At 41.6% G+C, this 19,607-nt stretch overlaps 1 protein-coding gene across 3 annotated transcripts in view; it reads left to right on the top strand.

Moving 5' to 3' along the window:
* The window catches only part of CHD6 (chromodomain helicase DNA binding protein 6), a 72,153-nt gene extending 52,986 nt beyond the window's left edge, over positions 1-19,167 (top strand). For all 3 annotated transcript variants that reach the window (XM_081010363.1, XM_081010362.1, XM_081010361.1), the window contains exons 23-37: positions 1,270-1,359; positions 2,113-2,216; positions 2,843-2,972; positions 3,496-3,556; positions 4,466-4,520; positions 6,137-6,356; positions 6,948-7,156; positions 7,378-8,991; positions 9,677-9,825; positions 11,039-11,245; positions 11,557-12,003; positions 12,337-12,519; positions 12,604-12,723; positions 13,957-14,061; positions 14,934-19,167. In XM_081010363.1, the coding sequence (XP_080866489.1) occupies positions 1,270-1,359; positions 2,113-2,216; positions 2,843-2,972; positions 3,496-3,556; positions 4,466-4,520; positions 6,137-6,356; positions 6,948-7,156; positions 7,378-8,991; positions 9,677-9,825; positions 11,039-11,245; positions 11,557-12,003; positions 12,337-12,519; positions 12,604-12,723; positions 13,957-14,061; positions 14,934-15,836 (4,597 nt within the window). In that variant the 3' untranslated portion in view covers positions 15,837-19,167. The remainder of the gene's footprint in view (positions 1-1,269; positions 1,360-2,112; positions 2,217-2,842; positions 2,973-3,495; positions 3,557-4,465; positions 4,521-6,136; positions 6,357-6,947; positions 7,157-7,377; positions 8,992-9,676; positions 9,826-11,038; positions 11,246-11,556; positions 12,004-12,336; positions 12,520-12,603; positions 12,724-13,956; positions 14,062-14,933) is intronic.
* Positions 19,168-19,607: the final 440 nt, after the last annotated feature.

Genomic DNA, 19,607 nt, shown 5'->3' with positions numbered 1-19,607 from the left:
TGAAGAAATTGAAGTTGAAGCTTGGAAAACTGTATGGAGAAGAAGCTGGGATTTCCTGCTGTGGATCCATGAGGATTAAGGATAGTTCCCCAGCTCAGATTTTTCCAGACTGTGTAAAATGGATGAGTGTACAAATTGGAAAACTTCTCAGGGACATGTGCTTGCACCGCTCCTGTTCCCCCCAGGTCTGGTGCAGGAAACAAGCACCTACTCATTCCAATGATTAGATATGTTTAGCTTCTCTGTTTTGGTGCAAGTCATTGAGAGAAATGCATGCTCTCTGCTTGTTCAGAACATGTTTGAATAAAACCTGGTGGATTTTTGCAAAAAAATAATAATCATGATTTTCTGGAAGAGGCTATGCAACTGGCAAATTTTGCCCACTTCTCTACAGTGCATAGTGGACACAGGATTGGAACTGTGCTCCCCTGTGTCCCAAATGCAACCCAGCTGGCACTAGGTAGTCAGTAAGGGGACACAAAGTGAGTGTGCTGCTTCTTAGCTGTCCGTTTTTAGAAAACCTGGAATTTCTGCATCATATTTTAATACGTTTCATTGACTGCAGCATATCATCTGCCCCCTCACATGCCACCTTATCTCTTTTTGTGTGGACGTATTTCCTTTTTGTGTGCACGTATGTTGGGTAGTGGGACGCGGGTGGCACTGTGGGTAAAACCTCAGCGCCTAGGGCTTGCCGATCGCATGGTCGCCCGTCGTTCGGTCCCAGCTCCTGCCCACCTAGCAGTTCGAAAGCACTCTTAAGTGCAAGTAGATAAATAGGTACCGCTTTCTAGCGGGAAGGTAAACGGCGTTTCCGTGTGCTGCGCTGGTGCTGGCTCGCCAGAGCAGCTTCGTCACGCTGGCCACGTGACCCGGAAGTGTCTCCGGACAGCACCGGCTCCCGGCCTCTTGAGCAAGATGAGCGCGCAACCCTAGAGTCGGTCACGACTGACCCGTACGGGCAGGGGTACCTTTACCTTTATGTTGGGTAGTAACTCAAGTTATGCCACAGTAAGAGCAAAGAGTGAAGTGTTACGTAAATCACAGCTGCTTATTCCCCAGCCTGCACGCCTAGTGGCTTCTCTTCTAGCACTGGGATCTGGTCCCTGCAAGGCCAGCTTTCTAAAAAGGCAGCAATGACAGTTTCCACTGCCAGCAAATGAACTGGCACATCCTGGAGACCTGCAGATTGGCTTGTTAGGTTTGGGCAGCATATTGGAAACTCAAGATTTTGCCCTCTGAATCACTTGCTGCTCTTCCTTTCGGTAGGGTGCTGCTGCGTGTGCGGATGCTCTACTACTTGAAAGCTGAAGTGTTGGGGGAGGCAGCCGACAAAGCCTTTGAAGGAACTCCTGCCAAGTATGTTACATTCGCCTTCTGGAATTTTGCTTTACAGTCCTCCGGTGTTGGAAACATACACAGCATGTGCTTGAGTTGCTGTGTTTGAGTTGGGGTGTGTGTGTGTGCCCGCGCAGGTGTTTTTGCACTCAGCAGGAAATTGTAGAACCCTGCGAATACATATTTTTACCTACTGCAGATTATATTTGAAAGAAATCTGTGGAGTCTTTGCAGGGTATTTGTGGTTCTGCAAATTAATAATAATAATAATAATAATAATAATAATAATTTTTTATTTATACCCCGCCCTCCCCAGCCAAGGCCAGTACATGCAGATGAGAGCGGCAATAAGCTCAGCTGAATTAGAAAGGAGATCCATTCATGTCAAGACTCTGATAGGAGACCCAAGACCTATCCTGGAGACAGCAACAAATTTAAATATTTCAATGAACCGGTTGATCCTGACTGGTGCAACTGTCCAGGATTTCACCCAGGTCTTTCCTAGTCTTACCTGGAAATACCAGGAAGTGAACCTGGAACATTTTACAGCACTTCTTAGTGGATTTTCACAAGTCCACACTCCCAACATTTTATAGAGATGTTGTAACTTGATGGTGGCCCTGCTGTTGTGGAATTTCCTTCCCCATGAGTTCCATCACGCTCCTTCTGTGCTAATCTTAAGCCTAAAGACTATTTCATTCCCTAATTTGTAAAAATGAGAGGAATGCCTGTGCAGAATGTTCTTGGGATATAATCTTTGCCTGTCCTTCACAGAGATCTGGATTTCCTCCTGCCAGACATTGACTACATAGAAATCCCTGTGGATTGGTGGAATGCTGAGGCAGATAAATCCCTCCTTATTGGCGTTTTCAAACATGGTATTACTTTTTGTGTGGCCTGGGATATGACTTAATTCCTAGCAAGCATGCATAGGGTTGCTCTGTAAATCCTGCACAGGATTTTTTGATGGGGTTGAAATGCCTGTGTGTTGTGAGTTTAGGTTACGTATTGGGTGTTTAGGCTGTATAAAAGGGGGGGGGGGAGAATAGTTACAATCAACTCGTATTAAACTATATATTTTGTAGGTTTTAATGGTTAGATTAAAGAAAGAAATAATTGTGGACTGTAATGTGATATTTTAGCAATAATAAATATAAGCTTCTTTTGTATTTATTTCTTTAACTTGCATACCTCTGTTTGCCATAGTAAGGGACAATAAGTTATCCAGGGTACTGAATACTTGAAATCCTGATGGGGCCCTTCTCTGGCGACCTGTATTATGCCTGTGTTATGTCCACATACCCTTGCCTGTATTATGTAACATAACAAAGTTTAACTAATTCAGCAACAACACTGCATCATATAGAATGGGCAGGCCACCCATCTTACCTCCTACTGTTTCTTGCTGATTACATGGCCCTTAACAGAGATGTAGTAGTAGAGAGTTAAGGCTGGAAGCACTCAGCTGAATATCACTGAACAAAAAACCTCTGGCTTTTGGCAGGTTACGAAAGGTACAATGCTATGCGAGCCGACCCAGCCCTGTGCTTCCTTGAGAAGGTAGGCATGCCAGATGAGATGCTGCTGTCTGCAGAGCAGAGTGTCATCGATGGAGTGCAGGATGCTCCAGAAAGGTAAGCTTATGCTGGGCTGGCAGGTATTGATCTGTCACAGGAGCAGAATTGCTTAAGTGAACACTATCCAGACTACATGCTGATATTGCTGTGGGAGCTGTACACAAAGGCTGTTGGTGATGTTAGCTATTTGTAGTGATGCTGTAGATTGGCAGACGGGGAAGCTTGGTCTATATGAATTACATCAAAAGGTTATGCCTTGGAGCAGTTCTTTGCAAAAGCTAAGTGTGCACCATTCATGCATACAGTCTTGAGAAAGCGTATCCTTAGTGGGTGGTGCTTTTGGTGATCCCCAAATGTTAAATCAGCAGAAGGTGGAGATGGAATGATTGTTGGGCTGCCCATGACTGTGCTGTTACAACAGTCTTCGTTATGAGGCAGATGCCTACCTATAGCACAGGTGATAATAGCCAGCACTGCTTGCCTCCACTTCAGTGGAATTAATGTTTGGAGAATTCTGTCAGAATGACCTTACCTTACAAAGCTTCTGCAGACTAACCCCCTCTTGGATTGCTTTGTTTAGAGGGAACGTGGATAAAGAAGAGACAAGTGCAGAGAAGCTGGACGGGCCGCAGAAACAGGAAGTAAGTGTGATTTTCTAGGCAGGGTCTCTGCCATGGGAGCATATTCACCCAGTGCTTTTCCAGCTGCACTGGCTCCTGGTGGAGTACAGAGTCAGATTTAAGGTGCTGGTTTTGACCTTTAAAGCCCTTCACAGCCTAGGACCCTCGTACCTACGGGACCGCCTCTCCTGGTATGCCCCACGGAGTACCTTAAGGTCCATAAATAGTTTACCCTAGAGGTCCCAGGCCCTAAGGAAGTTAGATTAGCCTCAACCAGAGCCAGGGCCTTCTCAACACTGGCTCCGGCCTGGTGGAACGCTCTGTCTCATGAGACCTGGGCCCTGCGGGATCTGATTTCTTTCCGCAGGGCCTGTAAGACAGAGTTGTTCCACCTGGCCTTTGGCTTAGAATCAGTTTGATTCCCTCTCCCTCTTTCTTTTTCCTTTCTCCTCCTGTGAAGAGGCTGCATCCTAATGTTTTAATGTTGTATTTTAATCTTGTTTTTTAAACTGTATTTTAATCAACTTGTTTTTATTATTGGTTGTTAGCCGCCCTGAGCCTGGTCTTGGCTGGGGAGGGCGGGGTATAAATAAAATGTTTATTATTATTACTACTACTACTACTACTCTGCTTCCATTATCTGTTCTGATGGTGTTCTGGGACTGTAGAAAACACAACACACACAAATAACACCCTTGACAGTTTCACATCCCTTAAAGTTGGGGGTTTGGATCATATTGACAATACGAAGTGTTCTTCTGGTGGTTTCATAGTGCCTTTATAGATGTGTAACATACGCTGCTGTGGAGGCAATGTAAATTATTTTTTTACTGCATAATTCAGTGTTGGCTTTGTGTACTTGGCTTTTGGCCCAGAAGCCAGTGTCTCTAAAGTAAACTCTGTTGATGTGGGCTTGTTTTCATTTCATAGGAGACTTCAGATGGTTGTGGTGAAGTCACTGAGAAGAAGGAGGACACCATGGCAGGTGAGGCTACGCTTCTAGATGTTTTAGGGAGTGGAGGGGTATTAATTTTATCGATTAGAATAGCAGCTTATGCTAACTTCCAGAGCAAATAAAAACTGTATTTCAAGAACCTATCTTGCAAAAGATCCTTCATTATGCATTTGAAAAACTCCAATAATACTTTTTTATTCCAGGTGCTTTGCAACTTAACAAGCCTTCCAAATGATAGCTACTATTTTCTGGGGTTTTTTTGTTTCTGTTTTATTGAATTATGTTGCATACACAAACAATTAGAACAAAACTTAGTCATCAAACAGATTAAGTAAATAAAAAAGAATCAAAAATTAATATGGAAAAGTAAAATTATAATATAGAAGAAGAAAAAAGAAAGAAGTATGAAAGAGAAGAAAAGAGAAAAAAAGAAATGTGTGTGTGTGTAACTAGGATAACAGTAAATCATTGTTAGACTAATATTTTACAAACAGATTCTTAAATTAAAACACAGAGAACTACATGCAAAGCTACATACAAAGCAACAAATAAAGACTTCTGCCAATACCGCAACAGTTCATTGTTCTTAGTAAAGATACTTTCCTGTATTTCAGTTGGTTCGTCATCTTGGTATCAGGACACTATTGCTTTTGCAGTGTTACTCTAGTCACAACCTGATAGCTACTATTTTCTGTTGGTTTTATTTTGAATGTTGTTACTCTGTTTTCTCTGAACACTTCAAAGGTATCTTAGAACAAGTAAAAGTACATTTATTTGTGTGTTTAAAAATTATATTAAACAGTATCCTATGAAACATAGAATAAAGCTACATAAAACTAAGGCACTAAAGTTGCTGAAAGATAGTCAAAGCAGAAAGCTCAACAGCTTCCTTAAAGAAAAATGGGTAGCAAAGGAGTTCCACAGTGATGGGGTCACTGCAGGAAAAGGCCTTGGTCTACAAATTAATCCTAGAGCACTGATTCCCAAGTGGGCTGTTGGGTCATCAGCAGTTATTACCATGCACAGCAGCACATAAGGATATTTGCAGTTCTTCCTTCTGGATCAGTGGTTAGAACTGACAGGTGGGCTTAAAGAAAGACAAAAATTGGAGGGACGTGAATCTGGACTTGGTTGTATGGTACAGAAGCCAGACAGGTAAAAGGTACAAGGTATTAGCATTGTTAGATGATACAAATATCGCCTCTTGCCATGGAACAAAAACAATGAAACTCAGCAGGCTTTGTGTATGAAATTATATTGCTGAGGGAATTTTTTTGTGTGCGGCAAGCCTTCTGCAGAGGACCAAACTTCCTTTCCCCCTTTGGATGGGTGTGTGGCTGCATGTTTCTGAGAGAATGGGTAGGCTTCAGTTTATGTGATTATCATTTCCACATAGTTCAGAGGCATAACATTCAGAAAACAAAGGAAAGAAAGCAAAACCCAACAAAAAATAAGGTGTCCTTTGAATCCCAGTGACTCAGAAACCCAATGCTGCCTGCATATCCCAACCATGGTATTGAAGACTGATGGGCAGGTTATGTCCGTGTATATGTAGGCGGAGTGAAGTACTTAATGATTCAGTAGGGATGTTTCAAGGACTCTGCAGCGTTTGTGTTAAATACTAATGACCTTGCTGATGTTTGAAGCCCAGGATGGCTCCGACCCAGACAAATCCAGCTGGCCTGTGTCATCCGCCCTCACAGCCAGACTGCGGCGTCTCGTCACTGTCTATCAGCGCTGCAACCGTAAAGAGCTCCCTACTAGGCCTGAGATCATTGGGCCTTGTAACCATGGTTATTGGCTGCAAGAGGAGATGTTTAGGAGAGCCAACGAGATGGACCCTATCAACAAGGAAATGCAGAAAAGGTAATATAAAACAGTGGGCTGGGAACAGGCTTGATCTTATTTGAGCACTGGAAGGACTGTTTTAAAATAAATGGGCAAAAACTGCTAATAACCTATCCCCAAACATTGTAGATAGCTCAGGCTCATAGCCTGCATGCTGTAATTTCAAGCTTGCAGATGCTCCTACCATTACTGGAATCCCATATGCTTTGATTCCAGATTGTGGCATAACGTAAGATACCAAAGATCACCCCAATAGGCAGGGAATGTTCTCGTTACACCAGGAGCCAGCAAATACAGTATGCTTGCTATGATAAATCCGACAGGTGTGAAGAGCAGGCAGTCTCTTGCCCAACTTTGAAGCTGCAGGAGTGAAGGAGATTGTTGATGCAGTTCTACAGTGACACCCGCCACCTCTCCAGCTCCAAAACTGGGAACTGTTCGGCTGCTACATTATCATTATCATTTGTTCAATTTGTATCCCAAACACCCTCCCAAACTAGAAAAAATAGATTGACCAGAACTAATACATAATTGCGACAAACTGAAAATGGGAATTTTTTGAAAGCAAGTTTCATGAATGGGTGGATTTGTGTTCCCCATGCATTGCAGATGGACCAGAAGAGAGCAAGCAGATTTCTATCGCACCGTCTCTTCATTTGGGGTAATGTACGATCCAGAGAAGAAGGTTTTCGACTGGACCCAGTTCCGATCCATTTCACGCTTGGAAAAGAAAACTGATGAGAGCCTAGAAAAATATTTCTATAGCTTTGTTGCAATGTGCAGGAATGTCTGCCGCTTGCCCCACTGGAAAGAAGATGGTGAGTGGGAACTATGTGGGGCTTCTAAACTTGTAATTTAGATGATGATGGAGGACATTACCCTGCTTCTTTCCTTTTCAGGTTTTTTTTTTACTGCTAAAAACCCCCTGCTAAATGTCTTGAGCAACAGACTTGTAGTATTTTGACCTTAGTCTAAAGACATTCTACCATTCTACCCTTGATGGTTTTCTCTACCCTCCCTCCCTCTTCTATACTCATAGGCCCAGCTGATCCTAGTATCTATGTGGAACCAATCACTGAGGAGCGTGCTGCAAGGACCCTCTACCGAATTGAACTGCTACGGAAGGTCCGTGAGCAAGTGCTGAGGTGTCCGCAGCTGCACGAGCGGCTCAAGCTTTGCCGCCCGAGCCTGTACCTTCCCGTGTGGTGGGAGTGTGGTAAGCATGACCGGGATCTGCTCATCGGTACAGCTAAACATGGGCTGAACCGCACGGACTATTATATCATGAATGACCCCCAGCTGTCATTCCTGGATGCCTACAGAAACTATGCTCAGCACAAAAGGACAGGGGTCCTTGGAACAGAAAACTTGTGTTGCCACCACCAAGCAAATGCTAAGCTGTATTGCTCCCCTTCATACAATCAGGTGGAAAGAAAACATGAATCTCCGGAGACCGAAACGGAGAGCTGTCTCAAGCTAGTGGGCTCAGGCAATAGTCTCTCGCGGACAGACAACATCTCCCAGGATAGCAGCTGTGAAAATTTCATGTCGAAAGTCCGGGGTATGATTTCCATTAACTATGATGAGAGCTCTTTGCCTGACTCTCTGATGTGCATGATGTATGATGAGAAGGCGTGCAACAGCGAGCATAGCTCCCTTGCCCGCGACAGTCCCAGCTGCACAGATGTCAGTAGCAATACTACCAAAATAGCAGAGGGCAAAATAGATGGGGATGAAGATCTATCTAGCTGTGATGCTGAGACCACAAGAGAGCCCTCCTACCTGGATCACTTGCAATTTGGCAGCGACCAAACGGAGGGTCAGAATGCAGCCCAGGAGCCCTCATCTAAGGAAGCTAAGCCCTCCAAGAGCTTTATTGTGGAACCCTGTAATGCCCTTGAGCACATGGAGAGTCCGTACGCTAACCCAGGATCAGTACCGTTTGAAAGAGATGGCATGGAAGGGGTCCTGAGCATAGGAGTGTATGGCCCCAGTCTCCATAACTTTGATATCAAAGTCCATCCTGAGAAGAGATTCATGGGCTTGTTGCATGAAAAGGGCTTGGAAGAGAAATCAGTGCAAAGTCAGAGCCACAGTGAAGAAGAGGAGGAGGAAGAGGAGGAGGAAGAGGAAGATCATTTGGAGACAGCTGCTGACACTGTGGAAGATTTGAGAGGTTGCTTAAAGATCCTAGATGGCGGTGAAGACAAACCCATTGTGCAAGAGGAGCAAAAGCATAGTTCATGTCTTCTCACTACTCTGGATGCATTCATGAAGGAAAGGAATAAGGAGCTGGTTGAGTCAATCTCGAGTGAGCAGGCAGCATCCAAATGTGATAGTGAGCATGGGGCTGGGGAGGACGATCAAGCTGAATTTGAGAGCCTTGAGGAGCACACCCCAGTCTTGCAAGAGATCCAGACCTGCCACCATCACCACTACCACCATTCTGCACGAAGCCAGACGTCAGCAATTCAGATGGAGCTCCTTAAGTCACATCCTGTTTGTATGGAGGCAGACCCCTGGGGAGATGACACAGAGGAAAAAAGGGGCAGTCCTGTTCCACAGCCTCTCTGTGGGAATGAAATGAAGAGGGAAGAGGAAGAGTGTGAGAATCAAGACCTAGAGAAGAGGGATGAAAGCAGCCAAAATCAAGGTAGAGTAATGTGGGGGGTATCTTTCTGCCAGTGAACATTCTTGCATATCTTAGTAATTTTCATTTTGAGGTGAATTGTAACTTGACAGTAAGTATAATATAAAAAGACAGTATTAGCATGACATCAACTGGCGAGGTAAATCTTATATCTTTACAAGTGCCAGAAAACTGACTGTGGCTGCAGATTAACAAATTTCAACTCCATAGGATCTTACTTCATGCATGTTGCATTTTATACCCTTTACCAACCGAGTTGGCTCGGTTGGTTGGTTAGTTAGTTAGTGAAAATGAGCTTTTATGTATACTATTTGAAGGTTAGGATCAAGCTAGGCCACTGAATCATAGTAGCTGAATTATTTAACTGCTTCTGTTTTCTTCTGGTGTTTTGTAGCAGTGCTGAATTCTGTTGTTGCAAGCTTCCAGAGACACTTAGTGTTACATATCAAACTTCTACCCATAATTAGCAAACTTCTTAAGAATCGCACATGCCATTCTGTCATTTAAATTTACCGACACTATTCTTCAAATATATGGGAGCTGCTAGAGGGTGTCATAGATGTCCAGAGAACCATGCAACTCTGTTGTGTTCTTTGTTGAAGATCCATCGATGCCTCAGAATGCCTTTGAAAGAAAGAGCGATTTGATGCTTTAACGAAGCTTACATGTTGTTTTCCACTCCGTCTAGATTGTTTTGAGAAGTTTTCTGAAGATGAAAGTAAGAGTTCCACATTTGTTGTTCCCGGAGAGATTGATGAACTGCAAGATGTCCGGGCACCTACCATTGCTCAGCTTCTGCAGGAGAAGACACTCTACTCTTTCTCAGAGTGGCCTAAGGTGGCTTGGTAGCTTAAGTATGCATGATTAAGGGCTTTAGGTCAATGTTCCGCAGGGACTGAGATCCACCTACCATGTTGTTTTCACACAGGTGCACCCTGGCTTGTTTCTGAACCCTTTTGAAAACATATTGAGAGAAGTAGAATAGATTATCCGGCAACATTTTGGAAGCAGCATTGAAGTATTTCTCCAAGTTGAATATTTCTCTGTTATACTTCCTGCATTATAGTGTCATATTTTGTCAGATATGGGTGTTAATACCAATAGCTGCCCAGTGTATTCAATAAGGAATGTGAAAAACACCATTGTGTTTGTGATTCCAGTGGGCTATAGCCTTTTCTTTGTAAAAAGGCCAGGCACTTCCCTTCTGAAAAATGTCCTAGCAGTTTTGAAGTATTGAGGTTTTCTTTGAAGAAAAAAAATGTTTTTATCTCTTTTTAGTTATGGGTCTCATGTTCTGAGTGTGTGGCCCTAACAGGACTTCAGCCTAAATAACAAGAGCCTCTGGCAGGCCTGCCATTTATTGTTTCCCTCCTATACCCTTTATCTTATTTTGAAAGGGGCATCCTGGTGCTCTGCATTTGACTTCCTCCTGCAATCCAGGGTTTAGAACCCCGGTGTAGTTATTATCACTCATTGTTGAAATATTGCTGAGGCAAGTTAATAACCATCAGAATGCTACTGATGTTAAAACTGCTCCCAGTGTGTTTGTGTATATATGTCCTAACAGGACATTATTGGGATCAACCTTACATTAGTAGCTTTAAATTATGATGTAGAGAAAGGAGCAAATTGATGTGTGATGGAAGGGTAGACTCTAGAGGTTTATTTTCCAGCTTGTGTTGCTTATTGGTAAATGTCCAGTCATACTTTCAAATGCGATTTTTAAAAAATGAAACAGAAATAGAGAGTGTATCTGCATAATGGCTCCAGTCATTTTCTTGGCTGAAAGCTGTCAATTTAAAACTTTGTATGGTATGTACTCTGGAATGAACCCTTTCTACAGGAGTGACCAAGTGTCGTGCGTCTTACATGCACAGGCCTGCAGCTTTGCTTCCGCTATGCAGGATGGTTAATTTACAGGCTGGTCAAGCCTCTGTATCACCTGGAAAAGGAACATCTGAAGCTAAACTAGTTGCCTAGTTGTAGCTCTTGGAAGGATTAGAACTTACAGCACATGCAAGCTAGTGAAACATATCTGCTTCTTTGACAGGATCGAGTGATCATTAACCGCATAGACAACATCTGTCATGCCATCTTAAAGGGCAAGTGGCCTTCTTCCAGCCAGCCATTTGAAATACAAACTGTGATGCCGACTCCTGCATTATCCAGCAGTACTGGCAATAGAAACAGCTACACTGAACCAGAGGCCTCCGAACCCAGCTTCAGCAATGGAGTGATAGCTGCACAGGTCCAGAAGGTGAGCTTGGGTAGACGTCTTTGCCTGCTGCAAAGTGTTACTTGTATAATGTTTCAAACTCCTGTCCGTAAGTAATAAACTTACGCTCAATACTGCATCAACTTACTGTTCTTAAAATGACTGACACTGTCATTCTGGCATCCTTTAAAAAACAAAGTTGATAGCTACATTCAGGTACAGTATTTCTTTTAGAAAAGGGTGCTGAATTTATAAGTTGCTGCTTGAGAATATTGGAAAATTATGTATGCAGTCTCCATTAGGACAGATTGTTGTAACTGTGCCTTTCTATCCACTCCTGGTTTTAAACACAGGAAGGTTTCCTGGCGCCCACTTTCGTCAAAGATGAACACAAGCACAGGCAACCATATGAATTTGAGATGGAGAGAGATGCCAAGCAGAGGAGCCTTGAGCAGCTCGTGGCTTCCCACCCCCACCCTTCCATCGTGTTGAACGGCTGGCGGGATGCAGCAGTAGACCTCTCAAGAGTGCCTGATGGGTCACCAGCAAGCAGCTCTCCTTTCTCCCTGAGCACAAATATACCTAAGCTAGGGACAGTGAATGCTCTGCAGGGCTCCCTTGGCATGGACTTGTCTGGTATCCTTCAGGCAGGGTTAATTCATCCTGTCACAGGACAGATCGTCAATGGGAGTCTACGAAGAGATGATGCTGCCATGAGGAGGAGACGGGGCAGGAGAAAAAATGTGGAAGGGATAGATCTCATATTTTTGAAGGAGAGAACCCTCCAGACAGGGCTGCCAGTAAGTAACAATCCCCATCCTCTTTTATTCCTCTGCACTTTAATGATTGCTTAGTGCCAAGTGCAAATGTTTTGTTTTGTTTTATTCTTATTAAATAATGGTGTCAAGGTACTGGGGGTGGGGGTCTGCCCCCTGTGCAACCTAATCAAGGAGAACTCCACACCCCTCCCCAAGGAAATAGTTTGCCATTCTTGCAGCCTGGGTTTAGCTAGGGTAGTTGCAATGGCTGGATCAGATATTGTGTTCATTTTGCAATGACATTTGGAAAATTCAGTAGTATTTCTGCATCTCAGTAGTGCCTTTCTTTCTCACTCTTCCCATTATATTATTCAGGAAGATCAAACCCAGACTGTACCAAGTAATCCTAACCCTGATGGGCCAGCCATTACTACCTCAAGTCCGCAGACCGTTCCAGGCACTAATGTCCAGGCAGAGAAGATTGTTCCAAATAAGAGTCTTCTGGACTGGCTGAGACAGCAGTCTGACTACACGCTTGAAATCCCTGGCTTTGGCACAGTAAGTACAAGTCTCATATTCCAGTCCTGTGCCCGTTTACTTGGAAGGGAGCGTCACTTATATTTTCACTAATTTTCCTTTCAGAACTTTTCAGAAAAGCCTAAACAAAGGAGGCAGCGCTGTAAGGACCCTAGCAAATTGGACATAAATTCTCTCACGGGGGAGGAACGCGTGCCTGTGGTCCATAAGGGTACTGGGAGGAGGGTAAGCAGAAACCTTTACTATTCTTGTCTTTTACGTGATTTGGCACAATGTCAGTTCTAAATGCATTCAAATCCTGCTAACCTGAGTTCCGTCTTCACTGGCTTATTTTGTTTTGGAGAAGAAAACGCCGTTTCTCTCAAGTCTGCCTTTCCTTGCTTCTCTTCCTACATATGAAATGCATATGTGCAAAGACCAACACATGAAATACTTAAGTGTGAATATCCCCACTTCCACGTAGATCTGCTTATTGCAGGGGAGGGGGGAATTAGCCTGCTGCTTTCACACCAGATTGCTACATTCCTCACAGACAAATTGACTGGTAAGGAAGGATTGCTGCCTGCTGCAGGGCATAGCTAGTTGGAGTTGTACTTGCTTCCTTCCAGCAAATTGACTCAAACAGATGGAAGGTGCAGCTTGCTGTGTCACATGGCAAACGGCAGCTTTTTCTCATGGGTACGCTCTGCTGGCTGGAAGGAAGCAATGTTCCTTGCAGTGTTTTTCCAGGCAATATGAGAAACATTGTGGGGGAGTATTTCTTTCGTGAGGGAAAACCTAAGGAGGGACACGGGGATCAGGAGGGTGGACTATACCAGCTGTTATGAAATATCATGGAGAAAACATTTGGGTGACCTCTGATGTCCAATGTGCTAATTTTATATCTCAGTCACAAGAAAATACTTACTCACATTCACAAAAGTTCCCACTGCATCTACATAGGGGTGGACTGCATGTTATGTTTGTTCAGTCGTACCTTGGTTGCCAAACGCCTTGGAACTTGTATGTTTCGGCTCCCTAACGACTGAAAACTGGAAGTGAGTGTCCTGGTTTTCGAACGATTTTCGGAAGCTGATCGTCCAGTGCAGCTTCCAATCGGCTTCAGGACGCTCCTGCAGCCAATAGGAAGCCGCACCTTGGTTTTCAAATGGTTCCGGGAGTTGAATGGACTCCTGGAATGCATTCTGTTTGAGAACCAAGGTACGACTGTATTTGATTTACATCTGTAGGTTCCAGCAGATGCTTGTAAGGACAATCCTTTTAGGACATTGTCACAAACTGTAACCTGTACAACATCCTCAGATTTCAGTCAGTTACCATGTACCATTTTCCTTCTGGAAACAGCAAAAAAGTGGGCAACTCAGCTTTGATTTCTCTAGGTGATTCATCATATATTACATATGCAATGTTGCTTAGTCTTTTCTGCAAAATAAGTAATCATTTTACTGTGTTTTATAGTTAGGGGGAGCCATGGCACCAGCACTGAAGGAACTGCCAAGGTGGCTTGATGCAAACATGGAGTATGCAGTTGCAGCAGACTGGTCTGACATTGTTAAGCTTTCAGTAAGTTCAAAGGTTTTCAGAGAAATATCTATCTTATAACTCTCCTCCACCTCTTCCATATCTCTTTTCTAATTAGTTTTCTGAATAGGTAGCACAGCTATTTGTTTTTCAGTACAATTGAAAGATAGTTAAGTGTGAGAGCATGCTGTATACATAAGCCTAGGCTTACCTGCAGATGCAGAGCTGGCTTTTGAATTAAATATGCGAACAAAGTATCAAAATGTATCCTGATCCCTTGTTCTTCATTGATCTCTCTGAATTTCAGGGAAGATAACAAATCACATAATCCATGCATTTCACACTTCCCAAATCATTCAGATTTGTATCCTTTGTGTGCTCACAATTTGGTTATGCTTCCAGTTTGAGCAGTGGCCAAAAGTACTTTTCCTGCTAACTTCATCTGAGGATGGCTGGAACTGTTTCTTTGAGAAGGTCCTTCTAAAAGTACTGAAACACTTTTTTAAAAAATAAAAAGAGTTAGCAACTATTAGCTAGCAATAATTAATTATAAGTACAGCCCAGTCTTATGCATGTTTACTTGGATATCTTGTGTTCAGCCAGGCTTACACCTTAGAAAATGTCCATATTATCTATCACAGCCTTAAGACTGATCCTGTACCCTCTTGCCAGGGAGTAAGCCCTATTGAACTTAATAGGACTTATTTTGGGGGTAGACATGTATAGGATTGTGGAGTGGGGGTTGCTGGTTATTTTACCAGCAAAGCACAGAGACTTTGTTTTCGCACAAATTACAGATTTGTTTGTCACACAGAGAAGCACTTGGGGATTTATATTCCACTAGAGAACACAGCTGAAGGCACATGTGATTGTGTTAACATTTGGAATTCTATTTCTTCTCTTTTCCAACTCAGGGTTTTTTACCTGAAAGCAAGTTTAATCGTATTCTGACTGAGCCTGTACTCCGAGATGCTGGGCCTCGGCGGAGAGGAAGGAGGCCAAGGAGTGAACTTTTTAAAGCTCCTGGCATAGTAGCAGATGCTTCTTCTGGAATGGGACCATTATTCATGAACGGACTTATTGCTGGAATGGATTTAGTAGGACTTCAGAATATGAGAAACATGCAAGGCATTCCTTTAACTGGGCTGGTTGGGTTTCCTGCTGGATTTGCAGCAATACCTGCTGGCGAGGATGTCAAAAGTGCTCTGAGTATGTTGCCGATGATGCTACCAGGCATGGCTGCTGTACCACAAATGTTTGGTGTTGGAGGACTTCTTAATCCATCAATGACAACTACTTGTACTTCAGCTGCTCCAACTTCATTAGCAAGCACAACTAAAAGTGGTACGTCGCACGCAGAAAATGATGCTGAAGACAAACAAAGTGGCCAAGGTGCAAAAACAGAAACTCTGTCTGAAGACAAGTCTGGTCCTAGCTCATTTTCTGATCAGTCAGAACCTGCAATAACTACCAGTAGTCCTGTAGCTTTTAACCCGTTTCTTATTCCAGGAATGTCATCTGGACTGATCTATCCCTCAATGTTTCTTTCTCCTGGTATTGGTATGGCATTGCCAGGCCTTCAACAAACCAGACACTCAGAGGCAACAAACCTAGAAAGTCAGAAACGGAAGAGGAAGAAAACTAAAGGGGAACTTGCAACTGCAGAACCAGAAACTCTCTCACTGTCCGACAAGGAACATGCAAACAGTCAAAACTGTACAGAACAAACACCATCTGTGTCAGAAGAGAATGAACAGGATGTACCAGCGGAGGAGGAGGAAGAAGAGAAATTCAAAGATATTAAAGATATCAATTAGAACTTTTGTTTCGTTCTGAAAAAAATAATATTGTGGCTTGTAAGTTTCTCATCCCATAAATATTTGTTACAGCCCTCTGTTCCCACTTCACCTTCATAAAAAAAACAACCTGTGTTTCTATAAGTAATATTATCTACCTAATTCCTGGTAAGATAACTATGGTGACATGTTAATAGTTGCAGGGTCTTGCCATAGAGATAAGCAGTGTTCTATAATTGGTACGGGAGGCAGAAATTTCTTGTTCAGTTGTCCAGCTGTTCATCCCTCCCTTCTCCAAAACAGTAGTAAATAAGTACTTGGTGATTGCCAAAACTGCTTGCTTGTTTGAGAGGGGAAATAATCTCAGTAAGACAATGCTTCTCTAATGATGGAAACACAAACACAGGAAAAGGTAGATGTTTTTACAAAGACACTGAATTTAAAAAATCTTGTATTTTGGGGTAAAAAGCACAGTTATAGTAAGTGCTAATGTGTATTTTTTGATTTAAAGTATTTCCCTATTTTATCATGGTTACTAGATTAGTAGTATAGACAGAAGTATATAACTAATGATTGAAAATGCATATATTCATTTCTTTCTTTTTTTTTAAAAAAAGGCATTAATGGTAGATAATTTCCTCCTGTTCACACTACAAAGTTTTGGAAACAAACTGCTGTAAGTGAAAAGATTACCTGAACTTTTATATTTCTAAAACCAAATCTTTATGTTTAAGGTGGATTTCAGTTGTCCTTTCTTTGATTTTAGGCCATTTCCAGCTCCTGCTAAGAAACTGACGCACATCTTGCATGATTTTTCTCTTTTTTTAATGCAGAGGCAGGAGCTTAATAACTTCCAGTTATTTTTTTATTTTTCTATTAGCCGTTTCTCACAAAGGCCCTTAACAATAATTCCCCCTCCCCCAATGAAGAATAAACTACTGGTTTTAATCTTCTTATGAGGGAACAGGATTGGCTTTTATCAATTCTACTACCCTAAGAAATGTTATTTTTTGAAATCAGAATTTTTAAAGCTGTGAGATGGGCTTTTGTTAAAGATTGTTGACGGTTTCAAAGCTTGAGTTTATCCTCTGTTTCTAGTATTAGACTGTGAAGAAAACGTTTTAGCTCCCCCTTTCCATTCCTCTTGATCCCATTCACTGTTCAGTGGTATTTCCCAATGTCTCTGCACATACATTTTGTGTAAGTGTTTCAGATGAAACCCTTTAAAAACATAAGTAGGCTTCCAAAGCTCAGTGTGTTGAAACGCCCTCCACAGGTAATCTTTACATAGCCCTCTTTATTCCCACTCCTATGTCACTTTTCTTTCACTTGGGCTTGTTCTAATTTATAGCTCATGGTTCGAGACTTGAAAAAATACACACTTTGTGGTGCGATGTTTAAATGGCAGACCATTAGAGGGGCTTCGGCGTGTATGCTCATATTCAGATTCACATTTGGTTTGTCACAATTTACTGTATTTTTTACTTATTTTTTTCTGTTACAGTTTTGCTAATTTATCAGATGGTCCAAATGTTTTGACATAACTATTTCAGTTTGCATTATTTATTTATGATGCTTTTTTCATTGTCTTTTATACATTTGGGATTATAAAGTATGTACATGTTACAATTAGCATCTCAAAGAAGTCTGTTACCCATGAACTAAAATTAAGTCTGTATGTTGCAGTGAATTTATTCTGAGTTTTCTGGGTTGGAATCAATTTCAACAATTTATGATTATGCTATTGCAAGAGATTGAATAATGACATAGGCCCTATTTAAATAGCACCCTGTAGCACAGATACTGTTATCACTCTTGACAGATTTCTTAGAAATGCTGCTATCTGTTTAACTAACATTTTGTTCAGTTTTGCCTCCAGTGAAGCAGAGAGGTTTTTTCAGCTGTTAAATCCAAAATCAATATAATTTATTTATGTAAAAAAAAAAATCACTTGATATATTTTTGAACCTTTTAAGTACTAACTTTTTATTTAGTAGAAAACATGTACTTGCCCTAAATCCTTAAAATACAAATGCTATAAAACTTCATATATCTTGAAAGCCTTACTGTGAATGGATGCAGGTCTCTCTCTCTGGAGTCTATTTGTAATATATAAAAAGATTATTTGCCAGAGCTACACTCGTAAGGAACAGGGTTGAGACTAAACTTTTATTTAGTTTGTCAGCATGTGCTATATACCTTGTTCTTTCTTATTTAATGTGTGTGTGTCTGAGTGTGTAGGTTTCTCTTTGACTTTTAATGTGTGACTCTTTTGCAGTGATGGAGCTACTCTGGCTTATTTACAATGAAAAGCATCAATGGCTACTTATTTTTCCCCCATAATCATCTTCGAGAACAAATGCAGATTTCCCACTTATTTCGTGAACACTCACATAAACATAGATGCTTCATCTAATGTGCTATTAAAATAAACTGTCTGTGCTTGTAAAAAAATGATAAATAGATTTAAAAGTCAGATTTTTAATTTTTTAATTTAGTGCCTATATCATGCATTTTTAAAAATATTGGCAGAGCCTTGCAAAAGTTGTATATACTTTTTTCTAGGAAATCTATTTCTGATTGTTTTGCTTGACTTGGAACTAAACATGACTTGCCTTTTTCTCAGCATGAGCACTGTTTTGGCCTGTAGCTTATCTTTCTTTCATATTACTTCCCATACGACCCAAGAAACCCCACTGTATAAACTATGCATTACTTTTATGACTGGGTAGATTTGATTTAATTGCACAATACAGTACTTACATACTTTTCAGCAAACTAAACCATAATACTATTTTAAGCCATCCTTCTATCAGACAGTGCTTTCAAATATTCTTTAACATTAACATTCCATATTGTTTGGGGCACCCAGCTGGATGGAGGTTTCCAAGCTACACAACTAGAGCTATTTCCAGCTCAAGGACCAGAAGACACTAAGAGAGTTTCATCATTTAAAATCTAGTGATTCATGTACATCCCATAGTGAATTTGCACAGCACATCTAATTAGCAAAAATAAAGTATGTAGTGGTGGTTTCACCTGTTCAGATCCTGAGAATTTCAATTCAAAAACTGCCATGGTGAAGGGTGTCAGTAACTGTTTCCAATGTAAGGCTTCTAAAACTCTCTTAAGACACTATCATGCTCTTAGGGATATTTTATAGTAATGTCTTTATTTCTTAAATCTGCCAGTATTCCTTAAACAATGTAATTTCAGAGTGAAACCAACTGTAGGAGGTTTGGATTATTGCATCATGCAACAGAATGGCCAAGATATAAGGACCTCAAACGCTGAGCCTTTGCATATAGGACAGCCACAATATAAAAACAATTAAATGTTTTGTTATGCAGTGTTCTACTTGAGCAGAAATCTCATTTTCATCCCATAAATGTTTATATGTTGTAAAACCTCTTTTGTTATCCAAAATCTCTTATAATAATATAATTCACCAACCAGCCTCAATGTTGTATGGGTATGGATTGTGTCTGATAGATTCCCCTTCTGTTTAGGAGGCCGGAGAATGCTGTTCTTTGTGCAGGAGGCAGGCCTGAAGTGGCTTTCACCAGCATGGGACAGACTGTCTTACCAAACTACAGTAGCTGAAAACCATTATTTTATGCCTTGAACTAGATTCAGTATCAACTAAGAAACCACCTGATTACTGAAATTTATTTGAATGGAGAACTATAAAGGAGGTCTGACTACATTCTTAACATCTTTTCCTGCCATCACAGCAGATTGATAATTTATCAGAGATATGAGAACATTTACTTCCCATCTCAGTTCAACAAT

The sequence above is a fragment of the Podarcis pityusensis genome, assembly GCF_964106645.2.
Source record: "Podarcis pityusensis genome assembly, chromosome: 6".
Classification (NCBI taxonomy): domain Eukaryota; kingdom Metazoa; phylum Chordata; class Lepidosauria; order Squamata; family Lacertidae; genus Podarcis; species Podarcis pityusensis.
Note: the sequence above shows the minus strand (reverse complement) of the source record. Positions and strands in the feature narration are given on the sequence as shown.